The sequence below is a fragment of the Girardinichthys multiradiatus genome, chromosome 23 (genome assembly GCF_021462225.1).
Source record: "Girardinichthys multiradiatus isolate DD_20200921_A chromosome 23, DD_fGirMul_XY1, whole genome shotgun sequence".
NCBI classification, from domain to species: domain Eukaryota; kingdom Metazoa; phylum Chordata; class Actinopteri; order Cyprinodontiformes; family Goodeidae; genus Girardinichthys; species Girardinichthys multiradiatus.
This window is the reverse complement of record NC_061815.1, coordinates 7047297-7071646: the sequence shown is the minus strand read 5'-3', so window position 1 is coordinate 7071646 and position 24350 is coordinate 7047297. Positions and strand designations below refer to the sequence as shown.

General features: G+C 42.1%; 1 protein-coding gene across 1 annotated transcript; it reads left to right on the top strand.

Annotated features, from left to right (window-relative positions):
* Window positions 1–10864: 10864 nt before the first annotated feature.
* Window positions 10865–15236, top strand: slitrk2 (SLIT and NTRK-like family, member 2). Its single transcript, XM_047352712.1, has one exon. It carries the CDS (start codon window positions 11665–11667, stop codon window positions 14341–14343), a length of 2679 nt encoding a protein of 892 aa, XP_047208668.1. The 5' UTR covers window positions 10865–11664; the 3' UTR covers window positions 14344–15236.
* The last annotated feature ends 9114 nt before the right edge of the window (window positions 15237–24350 follow it).

Here is a 24350-nt window from a genome sequence, read left to right as displayed (position 1 = left end):
ATTGTACAATCTTGTTCAAACTAGTGTAGCATCCTGGTTGGTTTGAGAGTTCAGGTTACTTTAGATCAACCACCTGGAACTCACCTCAAGTTTACTTTCTGGTTCAGACCATTTTGCCAGTGCTTATCTTAAGAACCTACCTTTATTCATGTGAGGTCACCTCTGGCCCTGATTATCTGATCTTTTCTGAGCCTTTTTGTTCTTGGCCACAAACATCTAAAGATGAAGATATCTACAAAGGAGAAACATGGCACATCAACTGAACTACCGTGAACAAGCCAGTCCGCTCTCATCTGCCAACACAAACTGGAGATCCACTAATGTCCAAAGACGAAACACAAGCCTCTTTCACAAAACAGTCCCATCATTAAGTCAAACTCCCTTCTAAGATGCCTCTGACCTTTTGTAAACAGCCAGTCATGCTTTCAAAAGTTACACACTGTTCTGTCACACACATGTTGGCTAATTGTTGTGTTCTGGCTTTAAATCCACCAGCTAGCTGGTCACACAGAGTGTGTCTGTCATTGCTACATCACCCCTCCATGTTAGCAGTGTAGCCGGCTAACCCAAGTTGACCATTAGGTGGCTCTGATTAATTTAGTTGGCAGCTCAATGGCCTATCCGCGTTGGGTTGACTGACAAAGTACCTTTGTGAAAGGATCTACAATTAATAATATTAAAACCATTTTCCTGCCTTCCATCTGGTTCAGCAACTCAGTAATTCTTAGTCACGATAAAGGATGACTCCTTGGATCACCCAGTCTCTGAAAATCCTCCTGAGCACATCCTCTCCTCAACAAAAAACCCTGGTAACTGCACAGAAACCTCATTTCTGTTCAAATTTCACAACAAACCTTAAATCATACAGATCACTTTCTATTGTGTTCATGTATTTAGGTGAAAAAGAAAATTAATTACAATTACCTTAATTTTATAGCTGCAATTTACAACTAATATAACCTTGAAGTAACTAAATCATTCATGTCTAATTATCCAAATATAGAATTCACTTTGCTCTTAATCCATCTCATATCAGCCTAATCCATTTTCAAAAGCTCAAAAAGTCAGATTAAGTTATATTTTGCAATTCAATTAATCAAACTCAGATATCAGTTTTTAAAAAGTTATCAATCTAAGGGAATCATGGACGTTTCCATAGAAAGAACCAATCTTCAAATTCTTTAATACATTTCTATACGACTCTAGAAATCTCCTGTTTATTGAAAACTCTGTTGAGACAACTGTCACAAGAACAAAAAAAATCTTAAATGCTTCCAAAATAAGTTTATTAATGTAAAGCCCATTGTGATATTCAATTCAATTCAATTCAAAGATACTTTATTGATCCCCGTGGGGAAATTAGAATTCCAGTACAACCCATCCAAACATACATCATGACACAAGACAAAGGGGGGGCGGGTCACCGAGGCTTTGCTGCCCACTCACAGGTGCTGCCCTTGCTAGATGAGAAAAGAGGCCACATTAGGTAGGTTGAGGGAAAAAATCATATTTCACACTTTATCCTTAGCAGGACACAGTTTGAGATTGCAAAAAACCTCAGCACAAAGAAGCAACAAGTTTACAAAACAACATCATGCCAGGAACGGTGAAGGTGGTGTGAGGGGGTGCATATGTTTATCTTGAGCATATGTGTGTGTGCAAGTGAGTGTGTGCAAGTAAGTCCATGAAGCACTGTCACAGAGGCCATTGTCCTTGATGGTACATTGGAATGTTCATCAACCGGCCACAAAGGTCTGAGCAGGTACACAGATGTCCTCAGGGAAGGGAGGGGGCAGAGGGAGCAGAGCGTCATGTTTACATAACTTCCAGGAGAGGTTGAAGATAGCCGGCCATCAAGGCCGTGCAGGGGAGCCAGATTCAGAAAAACAACAATTATTTGGGTTAGGCTGACTCTTAATTTTCCGTCAGCCTTGAGAGTCTCGCCGGTGCTTCTCAAAGGCAAATCCAAACAGTATATGAAAGTCAGTGTCCTGTAATTTGTTTTTTATAAAACCTTGGCACGTTAATGCCAGCCTTTCTTTGCGATTATAGAAAATAATACATTTGTTGCTTTTGTTGCTGTCAAACAGAGTAATAGCCATGCCTTGGACTTCTGTCTATCTGTTTGTCTGAACTGTTCATTCATAGTTAACATCATGGTAGGAACCAGACAATCTGGCTCTGCGTGAGACGGCAGGCTTCTTGTTGAGTAAATTAATTGATTTGTCCAAATATTAATCCCCCTGATGCTCATTGAGTTATCTGTCTCAGACAGGAGCATTTGCAACACATTCCTCTTGTTCCTGCATGCAGACATGACTGTGGATAGTGCACAGAGGAGAATCCTACCTGAAGGGCATATTTACATCTGCTTGTGTATTTAAATGTGGGCATGTCAAGGTTGTAGTACCAGTGTTCTCAGGAAATGTGCGTTGGTGGGTTCATGTGGACCTTTTGGAAACTGTATCGTATCATGGTATGTTTCACTGTGGTAATCAATGATGCCCATTTTCTAACCTTAAATAACGTGATTAAAAACCACTTTATTCCTCCAGAATCAGAAGATTTGATTGAATAATAAATTAAACTTTTAGTTAAGATTAATCTATTTATGGATCAAAAGAGGAAAAATGCCCATAAGCACTGTTAGCTGAACTTAAAGACATTTAGATTGCAAACAATTGGGTAAAGATTATATATTCTAAACATGAAAATTGAAGCCAGCTTCTTCTGGGTGTTTTTCAACTTTGTGAAATCCTTTGAAAAACGTACTGTGTGGCAGGTGGTTAAATATGAATGAAACAGAGGAATATTTGAAAAAGTTATTTACTACACTTTGTGTTCAAGTAGCATCTAGAAATATTTGCTTCACATAAACTTCTAATGTATGAAAGGTTTTGGAGAGGGAACATTTTTTTCCACACGGCTCTGGCCTTTACTTCCACTCCCTCACACACTGCAGACAGGCCGCAGTGGTCCTCGGTGGGCTCTGATTGACTTGACAAATGTGCTGTTCGGCTGAGCTCTGACAATAAATACCCAGCTGGCCTCATGTGGAAACCTGAAGACTTTTCCCTTCAACACGCCGCCAGCCCATCGATCACAGCTGAAATCTGAGGCGTCCATCGTTCTCAATAAAACAATAAACAGAAAAGCCGGATGTCACTGTCATCATCATATGCACCTCTCTCCATCATCATTATCCTCTCTAATATCATTAGGATGACAATGTGAGAGCAGGTGGTGTCTTTATGACAGGACTCCTATAGCCCTTCCACTGTAAAGATGCTGTAGAGTTTTATCAGACTCGGGAGCTGGCTGCTCCTGTAAGGCGCCGGCATGGAAAAGAAATCCTCCTTACCTTTGCACCTTCATGTCTAGTTGTCAAAACCTGCATAAAGTTCTTATTCAGGCTGCAACAAGGCAACTACAGAGGCTGAGAATGCTCCACGTCCCCGTCCCAGGCCTTCCTGGGTCCCATAACATTTATGCTTACGCTGACTTCTGCCTTCCAAAGGTTGAACTGAGTTACACGGCACAAATCACTCATGCCATGGTGTTGCCCTTAGTTCTATAACGGTAGGACCAAAGCTGCAAACCTAAGGTCAGCTGAGGACAGCTCACTGTTCTGCACATTCACTTTGAAGTTGAATTTCAGTTTCAACAGCAGACAAAAAGTCTTACACTTCCTGATTATACCCTAGGATTAATAATAATAAAGTGTACATATGTTATGTATCTCTGCACCCCACAGCTTGCTTTAAACAAATTAAGATTTACAAGGCTACAACCACACCAACGTGGTAATTATACCTTCACTGGGAAATCTTTAGTCTAGAGCACTAAAACTTTATTGTGACATCAAGTTTGAGTTTTCAAGTGTCTTCATCTTAAGAAGAAAATGAATTCTCAGACATAATTTATTTAGGCTTGCCAGCACAATATTTTGTCTGGAATTTGTTATTTTTGTTCAACTATATAGTGGCTCACACCCCTGTTTCAATGCCAGGCTTTTGTGATTTAAAAGATAAAGACCCTAATAACACCCACATGTGACAATAAAACATGTGCAATTTATCTAAAAAAAACAAAGTCTATCTTTGACTCAATAATATTTATATACTCTGCCTTACAAGAGTTCTCAAAATCTCTGAGATTGTCTATCAGATCTAGATCTTGACTCTGGATTCCAAAAAAAAGTCCTTATGTACATTTGAATGTATGTTTGGACTCACTGTGATAGGGAAAAATAAAACCTCTCTTCATCCACAGCTTTCTAGCAGACACCGGAAGCTTTTGGGCCAAAGCCGACTGATTGGAACTCTTCATAACTTCATCCACCTTATCAAAAAGTTCCATCTTAAAGTAATTCAATTCAATTCAATTCAAAAATACTTTATTAATCCCTAAATGTTGTTGTAGCTCATTATGAAGGTTTCCTCAAAGAGCCGTTGTAGATGCTGATGGCTGTGGGCAGGAAGGATCTCCTGTAGCGCTCCGTCTTACAGCAGATCTGAAGAAGCCTCTGACTGAAGACACTCTGTTGTTGTAGGACAGTCTCATGAAGAGGATGCTCAGGGTTCTCCATAATGTTCTTCATTTTATGAAGAATCCGTCTTTCCACAATGATCTCCAGAGGTTCCAGAGGAGTCCCCAGAACAGAGCCAGCCTTTTTTATCAGCTTGTTGAGCTTTTTTAAGTCCCTGGCTCTGATGCTGCTTCCCCAGCAGATGATGGCAGAAGAGATCACACTCTCCACAACAGACTTATAGAAGATATGCAGCATCTTGCTGCAAACACCAAAGGACCTAAGCTTTCTCAAGAAGTACAGTCTGCTCTGTCCCTTTTTGTAGATGGCTTCACAGTTGCATCTCCACTCTAGTCTGTTGTCCAGGTGAACACCATGGTATTTATACTCCTCCACCACCTCCACTTCTTCTCCCATGATAGAAATAGTGTTTGACTTATTCCTGTTTCTCTTAAAATCTACAAACATCTCCTTTGTTTTAGTCACGTTCAAAATGAGATGATTGTTTCCACACCATGCCACAAAGAGGTCCACCACCTTCCTGTACTCAGCTTCTTGTCCATCTCTGATCCACCCCACGACTGCAGAATCATCCGAGTATTTCTGCAGATGACAGGAGTCTGTTGTGTACTGGAAGTCTGAGGTGTACAGAGTGAAAAGGAATGGTGAGATTGCAGTCCCCTGTGGTGCTCCTGTGCTGCTGACTACCTGGTTAGACTCACAACCCTTCAGTCTCACAAACTGTGGTCCGTTTGTCAGGTAGTCTTTGATCCAGGAGATTGTTGAGGCCTCCACCTGAGTCTTCTGGAGTTTCTGACAAAGCAAATCAGGTTGGATTGTATTAAATGCACTGGAGAAATCAAAAAACATGATCCTCATAGTGCTACTGGCTTTGTCCAGATGACAGTGGGTTTGTTGAAGCAGGTGTATGATGGCATTTTCAACTCCAACTCCACAGCGATAAGCATACTGAAGGGAGTCCTGATGGTTTACTGTTTGCTTACTCAGGTGAGCCAACAGAAGTCTCTCTAGGACCTTCATGATGTGAGATGTCAGGGCAACAGGTCTATAGTCATTGAGGACTGATGGGTGAGTTTTCTTTGGTACCGGAACAAGACAGGAGGTCTTCCACAACACCGGAACCTTCTTCTGGGCCAGGCTAAGGTTGAAGAGGTGCTGCAGAATCCCACAGAGCTGCTCTGCACAGGCCTTCAGGACTCTAGGGCTGACATGATCTGGACCTGCAGCCTTATTCCTATTCAGTCTCTCCAGTTGTCTCTTCACCTGACTTCTTGAGACACACAGGTGGAAGGGGGAAGCAAAGGAAGCATCAGCATCTTCTGATATGGTTGAAGGCAAACATGTAGAAGCAGAAGAGTCTAGGGCTGAGGTTGAAGATAAAAAATGTGAGGTGTTACTGGACAGCTGTGGGTCCTGTGGGTCAAAGGAAGGTGGAATGTCTGTTTGGCTGTGAGCAGGAGAGGAGGATGCGAAGCTTGTTTCTGAACTGAACCTATTGAAGAATGTGTTCAGTTCATTGGCTCTGTCCAGACCTCCATCGGTCTGATCATCCTTCTCCTTGAAGCCTGTGATCTTCTTCATCCCTGTCCACACATCTCTGATATTGTTTTACTGGAGCTTGCTCTCTAGCTTCTTCTTGTACACCTCCTTGCTGTCTCTTATCTTGACTTTAAGTTGCTTCTGTATAATCCTCAATAATTATCTGTCTCCCTCTCTGAAGGCTCTTTTTTTCTTGTTAAGCAGGTCCTTCAGGTCACTGGTGATCCAAGGTTTGTTATTGGGGAAGCATCTTACGGTTCTGGTGGGGATGATGTTATCCACACAGAAGTTTATATAGTCAGTTACACACTCAGTCATGGTATTGATGTCCTCTCCATGTGGCTGTCACAGTGCGTCCCAGTCTGTAGCCTCAAAGCAACCTTGCAGAGCTTCTTCAGCTTCCTGTGACCATTTTCTCACAGTTCTCTTTATTACAGGTTGCCTCTGAACAAGGGGCTTATATTTCGAGCAGAGAAAAACAAGATTGTGATCTGATTTGCCTAGAGGAGGTCTTGCTGTAGAGATGTATGAGTCCTTGACATTTGCATAAAACAAATCCAATGTTTTGTTTTCTCTGGTAGAGCAGCTGACAAATTGTTGAAACGTTGGAAGTGTAGCAGAGAGTGAATCATGGTTAAAATCACCAGAAATTGCCACAAAACATTGGGGTTTTGTGTCTGTAGCTTAGCAACAACTGAGCTGATGGCATCACATGCAGTGTCAGCAACAGCGGAAGGTGGAACGTAAACTGTTGCCAAAATAACACTGATGAACTCTCTTGGTGAATAATATGGACGAAAACTTACTGCCAACATTTCAATATCTGGACTGCAGAGATGACACTTCACAGTAACATGTCCTGGATTACACCATCTGTTGTTCACAAGTACTGCCAATCCACCTCCTTTACATTTGCCGCACCTCTTTAAATCTCTGTCTGCTCGTATGGTTAAAAAGCCCGGCAGAGTGACGCTGGAGTCTGGGATATGATCCTGCAGCCATGTCTCAGTAAAACACATGATACTGCATGCCCAGTACTCTGGCTGGGTCCTTTGTAGGGCTTGGAGTTCATCCAACTTGTTTCCCAACGATCTCACATTGCCCATCATAATCGACGGAAGAGATGGTTTGAACTTCCTCCTTCTCTCTCTTCTCTTTGCTCCTGCTCTGCATCCACGGCGTCTCCTTTTCAACTCATCAGGGATTTGGGGTTGTAGCTGAAGTATTATTTGAGCTTTTGAGATATTAATCAGCTGCTCCCGGTTGTAAGAAACAACCCCGTTGCCATGGCAATGCATCATAACAAATGTCCAAAAATTTAAAGTATTAAGAAAAATCCTCCAAGCTGCACAGCATCCGACACTGGAGTGGACAGTCATCCAAAAAAAATCAACTGTATCCACCACAAGAGGAATAGTTCCCAAAAAAGAGTAAATCACAATCAAAAGTAACAGAGCTACTCCAACCTGCAGCAACCTTGAGCGGCGCAATTCTAGAATCCCAGAGTATGATGCTGCCACCACTATTTCAGTGTGAGTATGTTGTTCTTTCATTGATGTGCAATGCTGTTTTTGTGCCAAGCATACTATTGGGAATTATAGCCCAAATTTTCCACTTTGGTTTTGTCAGACCAGAACACATTCTCCACACAACATTTGAGGGGTTGTAACCAGGCTTGGCTGTTTTGTTTGGATTTGTTTTGGAAGACAATAATTCTGTCTCACAACTCTACTCCTTAGCCTAGACAAATGGACAATACAGGATACAGCTGCCACATACAGCCAGTGCTTTATATATATATATACATATATATATATATATATATATATATATATATATATATACATATATATATATATATATATATATGTATATATATATATATATATATATATATATATGTATATATATATATATATATGTATATATATATACTGTTGGCCCTTTGTAACCTCTCTCCAAACTGTGGTTTGGTTCATGGGTGCAAATGAGTAAGTGAGTACAGGAGTACAGGTTTATCAGACTCTATATTTGGGACCACATGGAAAATCTAGAAGACTGAAAGCTGAAAGTTTAAAGGTGTACAGACGTATGCTACCAGGTTACTGCAGGTTTTTATGTTTTACATTTTTTCTTTAATGTTTGTTTGTATGAATTTCCTAACTTTTCCCACATATATTGTGACACACTATTGTGTTTTGCATTATAGGTGGAAAATATTTGGCAATTATTTATCACATACTCATTTTATGACCGTGTTAAACCTGGCTCTTTACCTGAGGTGTGTACACATTTGAGAAGCATAATATCATTTTTAGATTTACATGGAAGTATGTGCAGCAACATTTTGAGAAGTACAAAACACAGATAAGCACTTCTTTTTTTTTTTTTAAGCCAATAAATGTAGAATGTAGACCTTTTTTATATACAAGCTATTTCTATCATTGGAGCACAGCTACCCATAACAGGAAATTAGAAATCCAGCAGTTTTGAAATGCTCAAGCGTTATTGCTTCTAAAGTCAAGATATTGTTTTATTGAGCATGTGGAAACCATTTAAAACAGATAATTACAGTAGTGAGTGTGTTCAGAGTTTTCAGCAGTTGTGTTACTAAGGAAGTTGCTTTAATGCTGGTAATAAATAGACAAAATGATAAAAGAATATAAGCACTGATTAGGCAATACATGATACAAAGGGATACCCTACAGTACTGCTATAGAGGTCATTCAGGTGATGTCATTACTGACATCTAAAAATGGCGTAATGCTCTTTGAGTGTAGCAGATGCACTGTCTCAGAAAGCTATAAATATTTAAGAAAATAACCAAAATTTGAGTTTTGACTGCAGAGCAGTGGGTATAGAAACGGTACAGAAATATTTTTTTAACTTTAAAAAATCAATTCATAAAGAACTAGAATCCTGGATCAGAAATGTGACTTTAAGCAAACACTTTGTCATTCTTGTTTGTTTTAGTTATATAGATAAAGTGAACTCCTATTCATAGCTGCAGTAATTCTGGAAATTTATTTAATCTGTTTATTGGATTAGTTCAATATGTATTATTGGGACTTCATGTTATAGATAATAATTGTTCAATGGAAGGAAAATAATACATGGTTTTCAACCTATTTTTTCAAAAATCTGGAAATGTTCAGTTCAAGCTAAGTTATATTAAATTGAAAGCATCTGTCAACATCAATTTTCAGTTCTTGCCACAAATTGTCAGCTGGTTTTAGGTCTAGACGTTGACTGGGTCATTATAACACATAATTAGGATTTGATCTAAACATAACCATTGTACTATGGCTGCATGTTTAGGGTCATTGTCCTGCTGGACGGTTAACCTCCGCCACATTCTAAGTCTTGGTGCCCCTGCTGAAAATGAATTCTTCCACCTGAGCTGTTGGTCACTGCTCCTTCTCCAGAGTTACAATGGGCTTCTTAAGTGCATCTCTGAATAAAGTTCTCCTTTCCCGGCCTGTCAGTTTAGGTGGACGTCCAAGTCATGGCAGGCCTACATTTACATGTTGAAAGCTTTGGAAATTGTTCCAGAACTTAAGCCTGCTGTATACACAGGTGTAGTCAATTTACAATTACAAATCATTTCTGAAAGTAATTATTTCACTGGATTTTATTTGGGAGTATCACGTCAGTGTTTTCTGATTTATATTTGCAAAACTTTTAAAAAAAAATCATTAATTAGTTTCCTTCCACTCCACAATGATGCACTACTTTGTGTTGATCTGTCACATAATATCCCAATAAAATATCTTGAATGATATGGCTGTAACATGATGTTTTTTATATGTCAGGTTGTAGTATAGTATGTTTTAGACATTCAGCACAGAGGAGCTTCCTGATTCGTTGGAACATATGAGCGTAGTCTTGCAGAGGCTATTAGGATGAAAAAGTTTGTAAGAATTATTGTATCTGGTTCCGTCTGACTGCTTCTTATGAAATGCTTGCTGAGTACGTGTGCAGAACAAAGGAACTTGTATCACAAACAATCTGCCTTTCTTCCTGTTTAATTAGAGCCACATGAGATCTGTTTGCCTCTGGCTGAGGCCCTGAGCAGGACAGAAGTGTCCTATTCCCAGCCCGATGTATGACTCTCATTCTTCTGATGATAATGGCATGTCAATAAGCTGACACAACGAGGGGCTGCGAATGTGAGAGGGCGAGATAACGACTGCAAACAAAAAGAAAACGGAGGCAGAAAATCATCGAGCCTTTTCTGCCGCCTAGTGGTGTCATATGTAAAATGAATACCGGTAATAAAAAATAAAAAAACGCATGGGGAGAGCTGTGCATCTAAACAGCAAAGAAAATGTAACCCTTACTGGATCATGGCATATTCCCGGTGACGTCATATGCCAGCTCCAACAGCGTATCTTATCAACTGCATCAGTTCATCTTACTGTTTGAAAGTGAGCGGAGTTGCTTAAAGATGCAAAAATGGGCGCTTTGATAGAAGTCCCTCTAAGTTTAAAGCTTAATTTTCAACTTTTAGAAGAACGTATTTTTTTTCCATACAAAGAAAAAGGCCAAAATTGTTTCCGGAATCTCTGGAACCACTTTGGGAAGCCAGCAGATCCCGATCAGGGTCAGTGTGAGCCATCAATGTGCCTTTTCTCAGGGTGATGATTTCTCCCCAGAGCCCCCGTACACGTGTGTTGGAGCGTGCGTGTTCCTGTTGACAGTGTCGGTGACGTAAGGGCCCCTGAGCTCCTCTCTCTCTCCCCCTTTCTCTCTCTCTCACGCGCGCACACACTCGGACTCTCGCGCCGCGGCAGCAGCAGACGCTCGGTGCTCCTCTCAGTGTGCGGAGCGGAGGAGGAGGAGGAAGGACCGACGGGGCCACACGCTGTAGTTCTGCCTCAGCTTCCTCGCAGCGTTTCCAATCTTTCTCCCTCCTCTCTTCCTGACTTCTCTTGACTTCGCTCCTGAGCTTCGGAGAAACTCACAAGAAGAGACGGCCGCGCATCCTCGTGCGCTTTTGCGCATTCCACAGGGATCTATTTAAAAGGTGATTTTTTTTTTTTTGTTTGTTTATGTGTGGACGCTTCGGTTCTGAGCGTGGAGCGGCTGAGTGGGAGACTCTCTCAGCGCGTCTCCCCCTGTGAGTGTGTTCTGGGAGAGGGCGCTGAATGAGACAGAGCGACCTGTCAGGGAGAAGGAGGGCTGCAGTGAGCTGCTGAAAATGTGCCAGCTCCACCAGCTATGAAGGATTCTCTAAATTTTCGCTTTTTCTTTATTTTTTGTTCAAAGGACTGATTTTCTTCTTTTTTTTCCCTTTCCTTAACTAATTTCTTTGGAGTTCCAACTGAAGGTCAGTGGAGAGAGTTGCGCCATCCCAGTGCGTCATGATCCCATTTTAATAGCAAATATCGGCGGTGCGCCTTTTTCACTGCGGGCCCGTGTGTGTGTGAACGTGTGTGTGTGCATTTGTGTGTGTATGAGCGCTCCTACCTCCTTTTCCTCCACTCTCTCGCCTGTGTGAACCCACTCCCTCCCCTTTTGCATCCAATGCTCAGGCTGCGAAGTTCAATGCTGGATCTATATTTTTGGCTGTAAACATGCTGAGCGGCGTCCTGTTTCTGAGCGTCCTCACCGTCACCAGCCTGACACCGTCCGAAACGCAAAGCCGCAAAACTTCAGCCCTCAAAGACATCTGTAAGACACGCTGTGACTGCGAGGAGCGTGAGAACATACTGAACATCAACTGTGAGAATAAGGGATTTACCACAGTCAACCAGTTACAGGCGCCCCCAAATAAAATCTCGCAGCTCTTTCTGAATGCAAACTTCCTGTCAAGGCTCAGCGCCAATGAGTTTGTCAGTTATGGCAATGTCACCTCACTGCATCTGGGAAATAATGGTTTGCAGGAAATTCAAACAGGAACTTTTAACGGACTACGCTTCCTCAAGCGGCTCCACCTGAACAATAACAACCTGGAAGCGATTAAAGAGGACACATTTGCAGGACTGGAGAGTTTGGAATATTTACAGGCGGACTATAATTACATCAGCACCATAGAGCCTGGCGCTTTCAGCAAGCTGAACAAGCTCAAAGTGTTGATCCTCAACGACAACCTGCTGTTGGCTCTGCCTCCAAACATTTTCCGCTTTGTGCTCCTCACCCATCTGGATTTACGTGGCAATCGTCTCAAGATGCTGCCGTTTGCTGGGGTGCTGGAGCACATTGGCGGTATCATGGAGATCCAGCTGGAGGAGAACCCGTGGAACTGCACCTGTGACCTGATCCCTCTAAAGTCCTGGTTGGACACCATCTCTGTCTTTGTGGGGGACATTGTGTGTGAGACGCCATTCAGACTGCACGGGAAGGACATCACACAGCTCATAAAACAGGACCTGTGCCCACGCAGGAACGCTGGGGAAAGGGCTCAGTCTGCCTCAGACTCTCACTTCCAAGGGGCCCCACACCCGACCTACCACGCTGATGTTGTCACCCCCACCCGCTCCCCCAAAGCTTCCCGGCCCCCCAAAATGCGCTACAGGCCCACTCCTCGCCTTTCCAAAGACAGGCACGTCTTTGGACCCATAATGGTCTACCAAACTCGTTCTCCTGTTCCCATGCTGTGTCCCAGCGTGTGTGTTTGCACATCACAAAACCCAGACAGTGGCTTAAACATCAACTGTCAAGAGCGAAAACTACAGAACATCAGTGAACTGAACCCCAAGCCCACCTACCCCAGGAAACTCCATCTGACCGGGAACTACCTGCAGATGATTTACAGAATGGATCTGACTGAGTACAGCTCCCTGGAGCTGCTCCATTTAGGGAATAACAGAATTGCAGTGATTCAGGAAGGTGCGTTTGAAAACCTGACAAACCTTAGGCGTCTCTACCTGAATGGGAATTACATAGAGTCACTCTCTCAGTCTCTGTTTGCTGGTCTGCAGTCTCTGCAGTATCTGTATCTGGAATATAACATCATAAAAGAGATTCTACCACAGACATTTAACTCACTGCACAACCTTCAGCTGCTTTTCCTTAATAACAACCTGTTAAGATCTCTCCCTGACAATGTTTTTGGGGGCACCATGCTGACCCGACTCAACCTGAGGAACAATCATTTCTCTTACCTTCCGGTTCATGGTGTTCTGGACCAGCTGTCGGCATTCATCCAGATCGACCTGCAGGAGAACCCCTGGGACTGCACCTGCAACATTGTGGCACTGAAGAACTGGATGGAGCTATCCAGTACTAGTGTGGTGGTCAATGAAATCACCTGCGATTCACCCTCGAAGCACGCAGGTCGACTACTGCGCTCACTGCGCAATGAGGCTATCTGCCCCGAGCCCAGCGAGCCACCTCCACCACAACTGCCCCCTCCAACAAAAGCCCCAACAGTAATAAGTCCCAGCACTGAAGCCAGCACCCCACCTTCTCCCTCCCCTTCCCCTTCATTTAGCTCAGTGAGCCCAACAGATTCCTACATCCACACCCCTGAATTACACCCTGAGGTCCCCCTCTCAGTCCTGATCCTCGGCCTCCTTGTGGTTTTCATCTTGTCGGTCTGCTTTGGAGCAGGTCTCTTTGTTTTTGTTCTGAAGCGGCGCAAAGGGGTGGAGCATGTCCCCACAGGCGCTAACAATCTAGATCTCAACTCTTTCCAAGTGCAGTACGGCTCATACACCCCGGAGCCAACCCATGACAAGAGCTCCGAGAGCCACGTTTACAACTACATCCCTCCACCTGTGGGCTCCATGTGCCAAAACCCCATTTACATGCAGAAAGATGGTGAACAGGTGACTTATTACCGAAACTTGAAGGAGCTCAGCTTTGGGCCCCTGGACGCAAAGAAGGATGACAGCTTGACCCGCAGCCCAGGGGCCTACACAATCAGCACAGTGGACTTTATGGATAAATCATCAACATGTGGTCTGACTAACCCAGAGCCTCCAGAAATGCTCTACCAAAACATTGGGGAGAGGCCCAACAAGGAGCTCCCAACAGCAGCGGGCGTCCCTCCCTTCACGTACAACTTTTGCACGCTGCCTAAAAGACCCTGCATTGTGCCTCCCTACGAGGCCGCCACGGCCCGGCGGTACGTGACCAATCAAGACAGGTTGAACAAAACTGTGCTGTACGGCACTCCAAGGAAATACTTTGGGCCGGAGCACGTCTCCAAAAACAATGAGCACCCTTCACTGCTGCTCCCTGGGAAGCTAAAAAAGGAACCGGACTACCTGGAGGTTCTGGAAAAACAGACTGCGATGAGCCAACTGTAAGATAACGACAATGGTCTACTCCAGGTTCTGTGCAGCATTCATCATAACCACACAGTTACTGTCATAATAGCCCTCTCTATATATCTACCTTATCTATCGGTGTTCAATCCCACGTCAAGGACTGGAGGTGAACTGAAGCTCTTCATCGTCTCTTTTCTCTCTTGCTTTTCTTCTTTTTTGTCTTTTCAAACTGTATAAAAGGAATATAAGAAGTATATTATTATGCAGTTCTATTTTCCTCCTGAAAAAGTATAAATTATTTCGTTTTATTTCTAAAAAAAAAGAAATATTCTAAAAGACTTGGATTACAGCAGGTATGTAAAGGACTGGACTGTGTACAATATGGCCGTGTGCTTTCAGTGATTTGATAATGCCTCTGACAGAGCATAGCAAGTCCTCAATGTTTGTATGAGAAGATACGCTACAGATTGACATTCCTGTACATATGTAGCCCATGCAGATGAACGGTGAGTGTTCAGACGTCAAGGAAAAGCTTTCTAAAAAACCTAACAAGCGGCAAATCTTTATCTCTATTATTCAGGAAGTGCCTTTGCACTCATCTATTTTATCAACAATGCTCTCTGCAAAATGAAAATGTTAATTCTTTTTGAAAGTGGTGTATTTTAATGAATCAAACCTTTATGTATAATAGAAGATTTATTTGTCCGTTAAAAAAAAGAAAGAAAATAGAATGAACTTAAAAATGAACTGAGGCTGGGTGTGAAACAATATCTAATTAGTTCTTGATGAGAGAGAACCATGTTTTTTTTTTGCTTTGGTTATGAAGTGTCTTTGGAAATGTACTGCTGACAGAGAACATTGTATGCTGTAGAGGAGCAATACAGTCCGGCAAGATTACGCCATTAAATTTTCACTGAAGCACTTTGTCAAGACCCTGAGCTTCTAGGTAATTTCTTTCTTTCTGAATGTGCACAGTTCATTGTGGATGCTGCGTCGCGTGTGTGAGTGTGTGTGCGTGTTTGCGGTGAAAACTGTCCATCTGCTCCTTTTATCTCCGATGAGATTTGATGAACCCTCTTCTAACTGATGTGTTTTTGTGTGACTAGACTTGGGCTGCTCTGAGAGTCTCATGGTATGATGACCTCGTCTTTTATGGTATTTCTAAGGAAATTTAAGATAAAAATGGACGACATCATCTAAGTGAATTAGGAGTGCAAAATAATAATTTCAAACAGAGAAGCAACCAATAATTGTTTTATTGCAAAAATAATCCAATATTAATTCTAAAAGTTCTAATGATTTGATAAAGTGTGAAAGAAACATGCTGAATGTGGTTTTCCAATAGATTTGCTTATTGAGCAGAATTTTGCCGGGTTATGCTCCTTAATCTGCCTTTGTGATTGTTCTTTGCTTCCAGAAATATTTCTGTATTTTCTTGAGGGCAAATAGAAAGTGTAGCAGGTTTATTTCAGCTCACTGACAAGCAGTGCACAGAAGAGCCAGTGCTGCATGACTCTGTGGTGTACAGTCTCTCCGATACCCCATTAACAGGACTTTAAACTGCAGGAACGGTGTGAAGGAACATGCTTTATTTTTATTCACAACTGCTTAAAACCTGCAGCTTTCAGGCTCTGTTGACTACGGAATGTATTTTCTATTATCTACATCAGAGAATTTAAGCAATTCTTGTTTAAATGGCTGAATATCTTTCAAACAGCATTTCTGTGAGAAATAATTAACATTTCCAGCTCTGTCAGTGTGTCTTTAAAGAAAGAAAACTCTGGTCCCTCTTTCACTTAGTTAGGCATCTTTTTAAAAAGGCGTTAAACAGAAGGAACGGTGTGATGAAAATGTTCGTGGTTTGGAACCTGTTACCTTGTTACCTTTAACCAGTCAATGCCTGATGCTGCTTTCGTGTTTCTCTGACCTGGTGCAGCTCTATCTTCTCTTTATATCTATAAATCTGCTCCCATCCTCCCGGTGCATGCACTAAGCTGTTTAACATTTGTCTCTAGTGCCTGTATTGCTGGAAAGGTGGCTGATTGGCCCCAGGAGTGGTGTGGATGTGAAAGAATATTATTTTCAAATTTTTTCCTGTAAGCGTTAGTGCTGAGGAACCATCAGTGGAGCAGTAAACATTAGCGAGCAGCACTCTTGTGGATAAGCAAGGGAGGAAAATGAGTCTGTGGTTAAAATGGAGTCAGTTGGCATCAGAGAAATAGTCCTTTACGTCTCGCCGGTGAAAGGTGATATGGATGAGAGGTAGGTGAGTGAAAATGCCGTTTCATGGAGCTGGTTTGACATTGATTTTCCCCTCCTGTTGATGCAGTGAGGACGCCAAGATCTTTGACTTCAACAGTTTATGAGGATGCTCACAAGATGTCCCTGTTTTCTGTCCTTCAAATCCAGCTGACATTGGCTTTTTGTATTCCCTGTGAATGGCCCTAACAGCAGCCAAATCCCTCTCTTTCCCCCTCTCTCTTATTCATCCTTCTTCCTCGTCCTCCTCCTTCATTTTCATCTGGCCTCACATTTTTTTCTTTTCTCTCACCATCCGCTGGATCTGTGCTGGCTGCGGTGTTGCTGTCCACGGTGCTGAAATCATGCTGGCAGCACCTTCCAATGTGATGTGGCAGGAGGTTTCACTGCCTCCCTCCAGATCGAACCATCAAACTGTTCTTTGATTACCCCCCCCCCCCCCCCCCCCCCCCACACACACCTTTTTTTTTTCAGCTTCTTAAACATTTTGCTAGAAATTTCTTTTGGAATAATAGGCGTGCCTATTATTCCAAAAGCCTGAGGGCTTTGGGATTCGTGTTTTTTCCAGCCAAGCTAGTCCCATTTGCTGCTTTCAGCTTTTTGTAATCATTGCTTGATTTGTTTGCAGTGAAGGGCAATTTCAGCAGTTTGAATTTTTGCTTGCTTTTTCTTCAACTTTTAAACAGATTTCACAGCTCCCTGGTGACTGACAGAAAGAATCCTTGGAGAGTAAACTCATTTTAGATTGCTGAAAGGCTACAAAGTGGTGCTTGGACTAAAATGTGCAGCAAAGGCCAGGATGTGGCGTCCAAACTGGATTTTTTGGAAAGCCACATTGGCTCCATCACAGTTCCTTGATGGCAAAATGATTCTGTTTATAAATGTTGTTGATTTTTTTCTTAGTGTTGTACTTTAATTTGAAAAATCATTTCAGTGGTGTTTATCACCATAGCACTTAGATATTTTTATTAAAATGCTATTTTATATCGATCACTTTTCTCTTAGTTGGTTATTTTTATAGAATATCCCTCCCATGTGAAACATTCTGCAAAATAGAATAAAGTGTTGGTTCAGGTTGTTTCAGAGTGGGGTTCTGCTGAGAAGTTGTGAGCGGCTATTATGTTAGCTCTTTCTGAAGGTTTATTATTTTGTGTATGCCGTTCATTCATACAACGTAATTTGCTGCATTAATAAGAATGCAGCAAATTTACTAAAAGAAAGTAAATGCATAACTGCATAAAAGCTGGTCAGTTATAAACACCACACATTTGGTGCAGACATTTGGAACCAGGGCTGATGTGAGATTCTGAGCATGTACCAGTTTCACTCCTACTGTGTTATCCCATACATGTGGGTAATATAATTCATAACAGGATAAAATTATTTTTCTTTGAAACAGAAAAGCAACAAATATTTCTATTGCTGATTAAATAATGCAATGATTGATACAGTTCTAAAAATATCTATAGCAAAACTGAATAATAAATACATAATTCAGTAGTAATTTACCAGTGATTATTGAGCAGAATATTACATATTACAAGTGCTGCTCTTTATAGACTGACTCAAAGTACGACGAGCTCATAGTAGTTGCTTAATCATCAGGTTTCCATGTGGAGAAGGTCCGTTTTTCCCATATCTTCAAGAAGCCGAAATTATCTTTCTTGTTACGGACTGAAAGCGTTGGAACGTGTGTTGTAGCCAGCTGTCCGATAGTGTTCAGAACAGCACAGACGAAGATGAGGGAGAGTGCTGTGTTACCTTCTACTGCTGGAGAAACCTCTGGTCACCCCCCTCAAACACACACACACACACACGTGCACACACACACACACACACTCTTGTTTTACTATATAGTGAGGACCATGTGTTGACTTCCATTGATTTTCAGTCATTTTCAACCCTTTCTATGCCCTAACCCTGACAATAACCCTAAACCTAACCATTACCAGTGCATGCCTAACCCTAACCTTAACCTAAAGTCAATTCACACCTTAGTCCTAAACCTAACCGTTAGCAAAATAGGTCGTGAGGACCAGCAAAATGTCCTTACTTTGGTACAAACGGTCCTCAATTTGATGGTGAAATTGGGAAAATGGTTCTCACTGGGATGCCAAGACAGGAACACATACACACACACACACACACACAGCATTCTTTGGGATCTCATTTGAAGAAAGATTTGACCAGCTTTGAATCCATAACTTTTCATAAACCCATAATCAGTTTGTGCTGTTTTGAAGCAAATGCTGCTTTCAGGCTCTGTTGTATGTGGACGTTACTTTCCTTTTATCCAGACCATAGATAGACGGAATGCTTTGCTGGATTGCATCGGTGTGCACAATGTTTAAAGTGTTTCTGTCTACAATAGATAATCCAATGAAATAATCAGACTTTAGAAGCTTTTACCTAACAATAGTTCTTGTTCAATTAGTTGAAGTAGGGTTCTGTCGAGAGGTTGCGGATATTTAGTATTTTACTTACAGTAGATAAGCCTGGAACTGTACACTGAACCAATGACTTCATCGCAACTTAAAGAAATCAAACTATGCCATCATTGGAAAAGTTTCCAAAGACTGAATGACTCATTGCAGATATTTTAATAAATTGACAATGTGTGATTGCTCTAAAGCTGAAAGGTCCTTCGTGGACCAGGTATGGAGCACCATGAGATTCCAAAGGTATGATAACCTTGAGTGACAATTGCAAATTTAACAGCATTAGGGCATAGAAAGAAACATTTAAAGCAGTGAGAAATCATTTATTCCTACTGCTGCTAAAATATTTCAACACATTGATAATTACACTTAGATTCATGTAATTTAAGTATTTTTGTTATCCAGCATTTTATACATAGGCTAAAACAAAAAATGAAAATTGATTTACCAGTTTAATTGTTTTCCCTTTCTGCCACTGTGTTTCGTATTGGGTCGCACTGTGAGTAATAAGACAAGACTAGCTGGTTAATTATTTGGTCTGTTTGATGCTGCAGTCAGCTGCCAAGCAGACATACCCCTCACAGCTTAACAACTGTAGTTTTGAAAAGAGTAATAGGTGTCCCTGTTTGGTTTCCACAGCATGACTAACCATGTTTTTCACAACCAGAAATATTGTCAAACAGCAGAATTTGGCAATTTTCTTATAACTATGTAAAAAGTGAAAGACTGGCAGCAACAGATGGAGGAGGGGCAGTGCTGCGCTTCTTTACGCTCCATCTGGCCGGAGAAGACTCAGGCATTTCCTTTGAAATTCTTGCAGTTTTAAGACTTTTAAGACTCATGGTTTATTTTGATTCTTGCAATTGGACCGGACCTAATGTGCACCGATCCATATCTGGTAAACAGGAAACACTTCAATGTATCATCTGCATAATAGGAAAAAAATGACTATAAACAGCAGTGAAAGCAGTGTGTCTGCAAACCTGAAACTTTCTACAATTTCCAGCTGACCGGTTTTATGCATTAATGTATTTCTTCCTCAGTAATGTTGCTGTATTTCCATTAGCTTCGCCTACATTAGTTATATTACTAGCACCTATAAGTAGAAAACCACTAGGGCCGAACAAAAAGAGGTCATCCTTTATCTGGTTTTGGCTCAGTCATGGCAGCCTCCGTCCCAGACTGGACGCAGAGGTAGACTCATTCCCATCCATCAGGTTAGGAACTGGGACACTTACATCAGCGGATCCCCACAGAATCACAATTCCTTCATGATAGATGGTTTCAATAACCTGGTATTACCAGGCAGGAACCCCACTTTCACTGCAGAGTTTTGGGATAATGTTGTTTGCAGCTAAATTGCGTTCTGTGAGCTCTGAGGCTCCAAACACCTGAAAAAAACTACTGCTTTAATGTTGTTTTGCTGTTCCAGCTGCATGAAACAGCTCATTTACTCCAAATCCTGATACCTCCCATGCTTGCTACCTTGTTTTATGCCCCCTTTTGTGTTTACTCTAGGGGCCCCTTTGAGCCGTATAGTTTTTGTCTCTTTCTCCCGTATCAAGTTGCTTTCATCTGTGGTTTCGGGTGGAGAGATGCGCGGCGAGCTGCCGCGGTAAGCAAACCTGCAAAGGCTGTCATGCGGCCTTTTCTTTTAACAAGCTTCGCCATTTCAGCTGCTGAGTGAATGGAACGGGATGGGGTGGGTGCAGACAGAGAGAGAGAGAGAGAAAGAAGTCTGAAGAGCTGCTCATTCCTCCTCTTTTCTGAGAATGGAGTGATTTTCCTTCCTTGGGCACAATAGGTCCTCTGTGTCTTTTTAGTGCCACTAAAGGAAAGGGACCTTGCACGAATGTTCGCACACACACATGCACACACACGTGCACACACACAGGGGATATAAGGGAGGGTTGTAACATGTGCAGCCTTGCACACCAATGAGGAAGCTTTCCCCCACAGAACACTCTCCCCTCTTATCTTCCAGCCCTGGGACTCTTGTGCAAGATTGTGTGTGTGTGTGTGTGTGTGTGTGTGCGCGCATGAGTTCCTAAGTGAGTGCTCGCATTCATACATTCACATACAAATGGAGACGCCGTCAATACGTCTGCTGAGGTGTTCTCTTTCTTCCTCCTTCGATCAGATTTAGATGTATAAATAGGTGTTTTGTCGGAAGCCCCCCCCCCACTCTCTGTTGCAACCCCCCCGCACCCCTCTCGCTCCATCTGAGTGATATGATAGAGGACCATAAATTGGTATTCCTACACTGTGGCTCAATGTGTGGATAAGCGATTCAGAGATGACTTTGAAGCATAAGGGCTGTTGCTTTCAGTTGATTTATAACAGGCATTTCAGGGCCTTTCCTGGATATATACGTGTGCTTTCTGACTTTTGTGCATAACCGTATGCTGTGTGTGAGTGTGTGTGTGTGAGCCGGCTTCACACACACGTCAGATTTTAATCATTCCGCCACAGACTGCTGCCATCCATTCTCCTTCCCTCGCCTGTTCCATGCCTGTGTTTGCATGGCCGCTCCATCAGCGAGCGCCGGCGTTCCCCTTCACTCATTCTCCATTATGTCTGTGTCGTGCCGAACCATCACTTCTCACTGTGAGATATGCCTTTTCACCAGAGCTGCTGCTTGTTCTGTCTCCATCTCGGTGCTGGTTTGGTGTTCTGGAACTTTTTTTTGGGGGCCTCCAGAGGGATTGAGCCATCTATCTGGTGTAATCGCAGACTTACTAGGTGCAGTTCTGCTGAAAACAACCAAATGAAAGCTGTGGTTACTCACTAATAGGACTCAGATTGACAGATGGGCAGAACATTACTGTATCATTTGTCTGCTGGTTCTAACAGACTTTGTGGATTCGCTGGCTCTGTTTGAGGATTCAGAAAAGTGTACCTTTGTGCACATTTTGTAGGCCTGCACTTACTGTATCATACATTTGATCAAATTTCTTTATTTCTCTCTAACTGATGGATTTGGAGCAAAATGAGCAAAGAAACTTTACACCTCACACTTCTAGAACTTGAAAGAAACACACTGCTATGGTTTATGTAGTGACAAACAGCAATAGAAGCACTCTGCTCTTTGGAAGTGTTGAAAAAGAGTTTCACTTCAGTTTTGCAGAAAATGACTTCAGTAGTTCCAGATATTAATGCCATCCATCAGGTTTTATTAGGACCCATCACCTGGGTGCACATGCTCATTTTCAAAGCATCTGCTCTTTTGGTGGCTGCAAGACTGGGCACAGCTAACCTTTTCTTGATCTGTCCTGCAGATGGTGCAAGACTATATTCAACAACCTGTGAATGTTTTTAGGAAGCGGTATATTTACCTGCTAGTACAAGTGACACCTAAAAGAAAACAGTTGATGGAAGACTGTAGAAACTGTAACTCTGCCATCTGGATGAGGCACCGATTTGCCGTTTTTGAAAAGCTTTTATCTGCCGATACCGATTTTAGCTGATTTCTCTTTTTATAATCATAATATAAGAGGACAAAAGCACAGCATTTAAAAGAAAAAAATGTTTTAGATTTCCTGCTCTCATTATTATTTAGGACTGCAGGTGAGAGAGGTGTTGATGTAACTCAGTGCTTTGCTAAGAGTAAATAATAAGAGTTACATTTCAAACTTTGGAATTTAGAATCTTACAGGGTCAGCATCACTAGAATGAAAAGTGTTGCTAAAATAGCTGGTCTTCTTCAGAAAAATATTGCTTTCCTTTTCAACTCTAGAGACCTAAGTGAGAATTCCAAATGATGCCATAATTTCCAAATTCATCATGTTCCATGAAAGACAGAATTTGTAATTTATAAAGGATAAAACAGTGCAACTTTGATAAGTCTTCCTGTAATCTCCAGATTGTGATTGCGGGTGATCCAGGGTAGTGATTCTACCCTAGATCACCCGTCATGACATGCCGTGGAAAACATGTTTTTATTAAATAGCTCCTAACATCTCTGTGCTTCCTCTGACTTCATTTATAAACATGTCTCCGATACAGGAAAGAGGCGTCAAAATGAAGACTGTAGTTGTCAGCATTACCTGGTAGAACTATATATGGTGCATTTACAGATCGAAGAAAAGATCCTGTTTCTGACCGGCTCATTGGTTGTGTATTGTTTCAGAACAACAACTATAGACACACAGCTACTGATGAGAGATGAAGATTGGTTTGCAGCAGATTGGAGCTTGAGCTCTGGCAGAACTGGACCTAAAGACAGAGAACACTGGATTAGTAAAGCTACTAATCCAGACTTTCAAATATTTATAAATTTAGAGGCCAGGACTAACTGTTTCACTGAACTAGAAGATCTGGCGATGATGGGATGTACAGCCTAGGTATTTACAGAAGGATGTTGATTGGAAACAGCTGGCCTTTGCCCAACCAATCAGATGTTTCTTCTATGGGCAGGGAGGAGATTGCCAAGCTAATCAGTGTCTTAATGACATAAATTATTTCATTTCCAAGGAGCTGGCAGGTCTAACAGGGCCATAAGTGGTGGCATCAAGAGAGGACATAGTATTATCAAGCAGTTACCAGTCAGAGGGAGTAAGTTCATTTTCAATGGACACTAAAGACAACTAGCAGACTCACTAGACAGCATTACCAGTGTGACAGCGCTTGAGCTTTGCACAAGGCCTAATGTTGGAACCAAGTGGTATGTGATGGCCCCCTCACACATTGTCAATCTCACATGGCAGCCATCTGCACTGTATGACAGCCAAACCTAGTACAGACCTACAATGTGTCTTGGCCCAGTGTGGTTGTCGCTTTCTAATGTGTCTATGAGGCGTCTTCTGTGAACTATGCCTTTTACCTACTGCTCCAAAAACAACCGGGGGTTCCTGAAAGTTCTCATGTTTATGCAGTGAACGGTATAAAATCAAACAAAATACACAACACTGAAAAGATGCATCTGCTGAGCTTATTCTGAGCAAAATGAGCTGCTCTGTGCTGATGTGTCCCTGGGCTATCCTAATCTGTTACTCCAACCACTCTCACGTTTTTTTGTTCAAGTTACTATGTTGAAGTGCAACCCAGTGTTCCATGAATGCATAATTTTAAAATGACACAACCTTCTGTTAACTCTCGTGTGTCTCTAAATTAACCTGATTTCCCTTAAAGAGTGATCAATTCAGTCTCAGGGCCTGTGTGACCCTTTGAATGTGTTTTCATCAGGTGTGCGCCTGTTTTGAAACGGATGCGTCATGTTTGTGTGATATGATCAGCCATTCATTCTCATCTATCTGACAGCAGGTCCTCCAGTGAGCATTATCTGTTGAGACAATTTGACAGAGGAAGTAGCTGCACACTAGCTGGCGTGAACATCTGCAACAGACACTA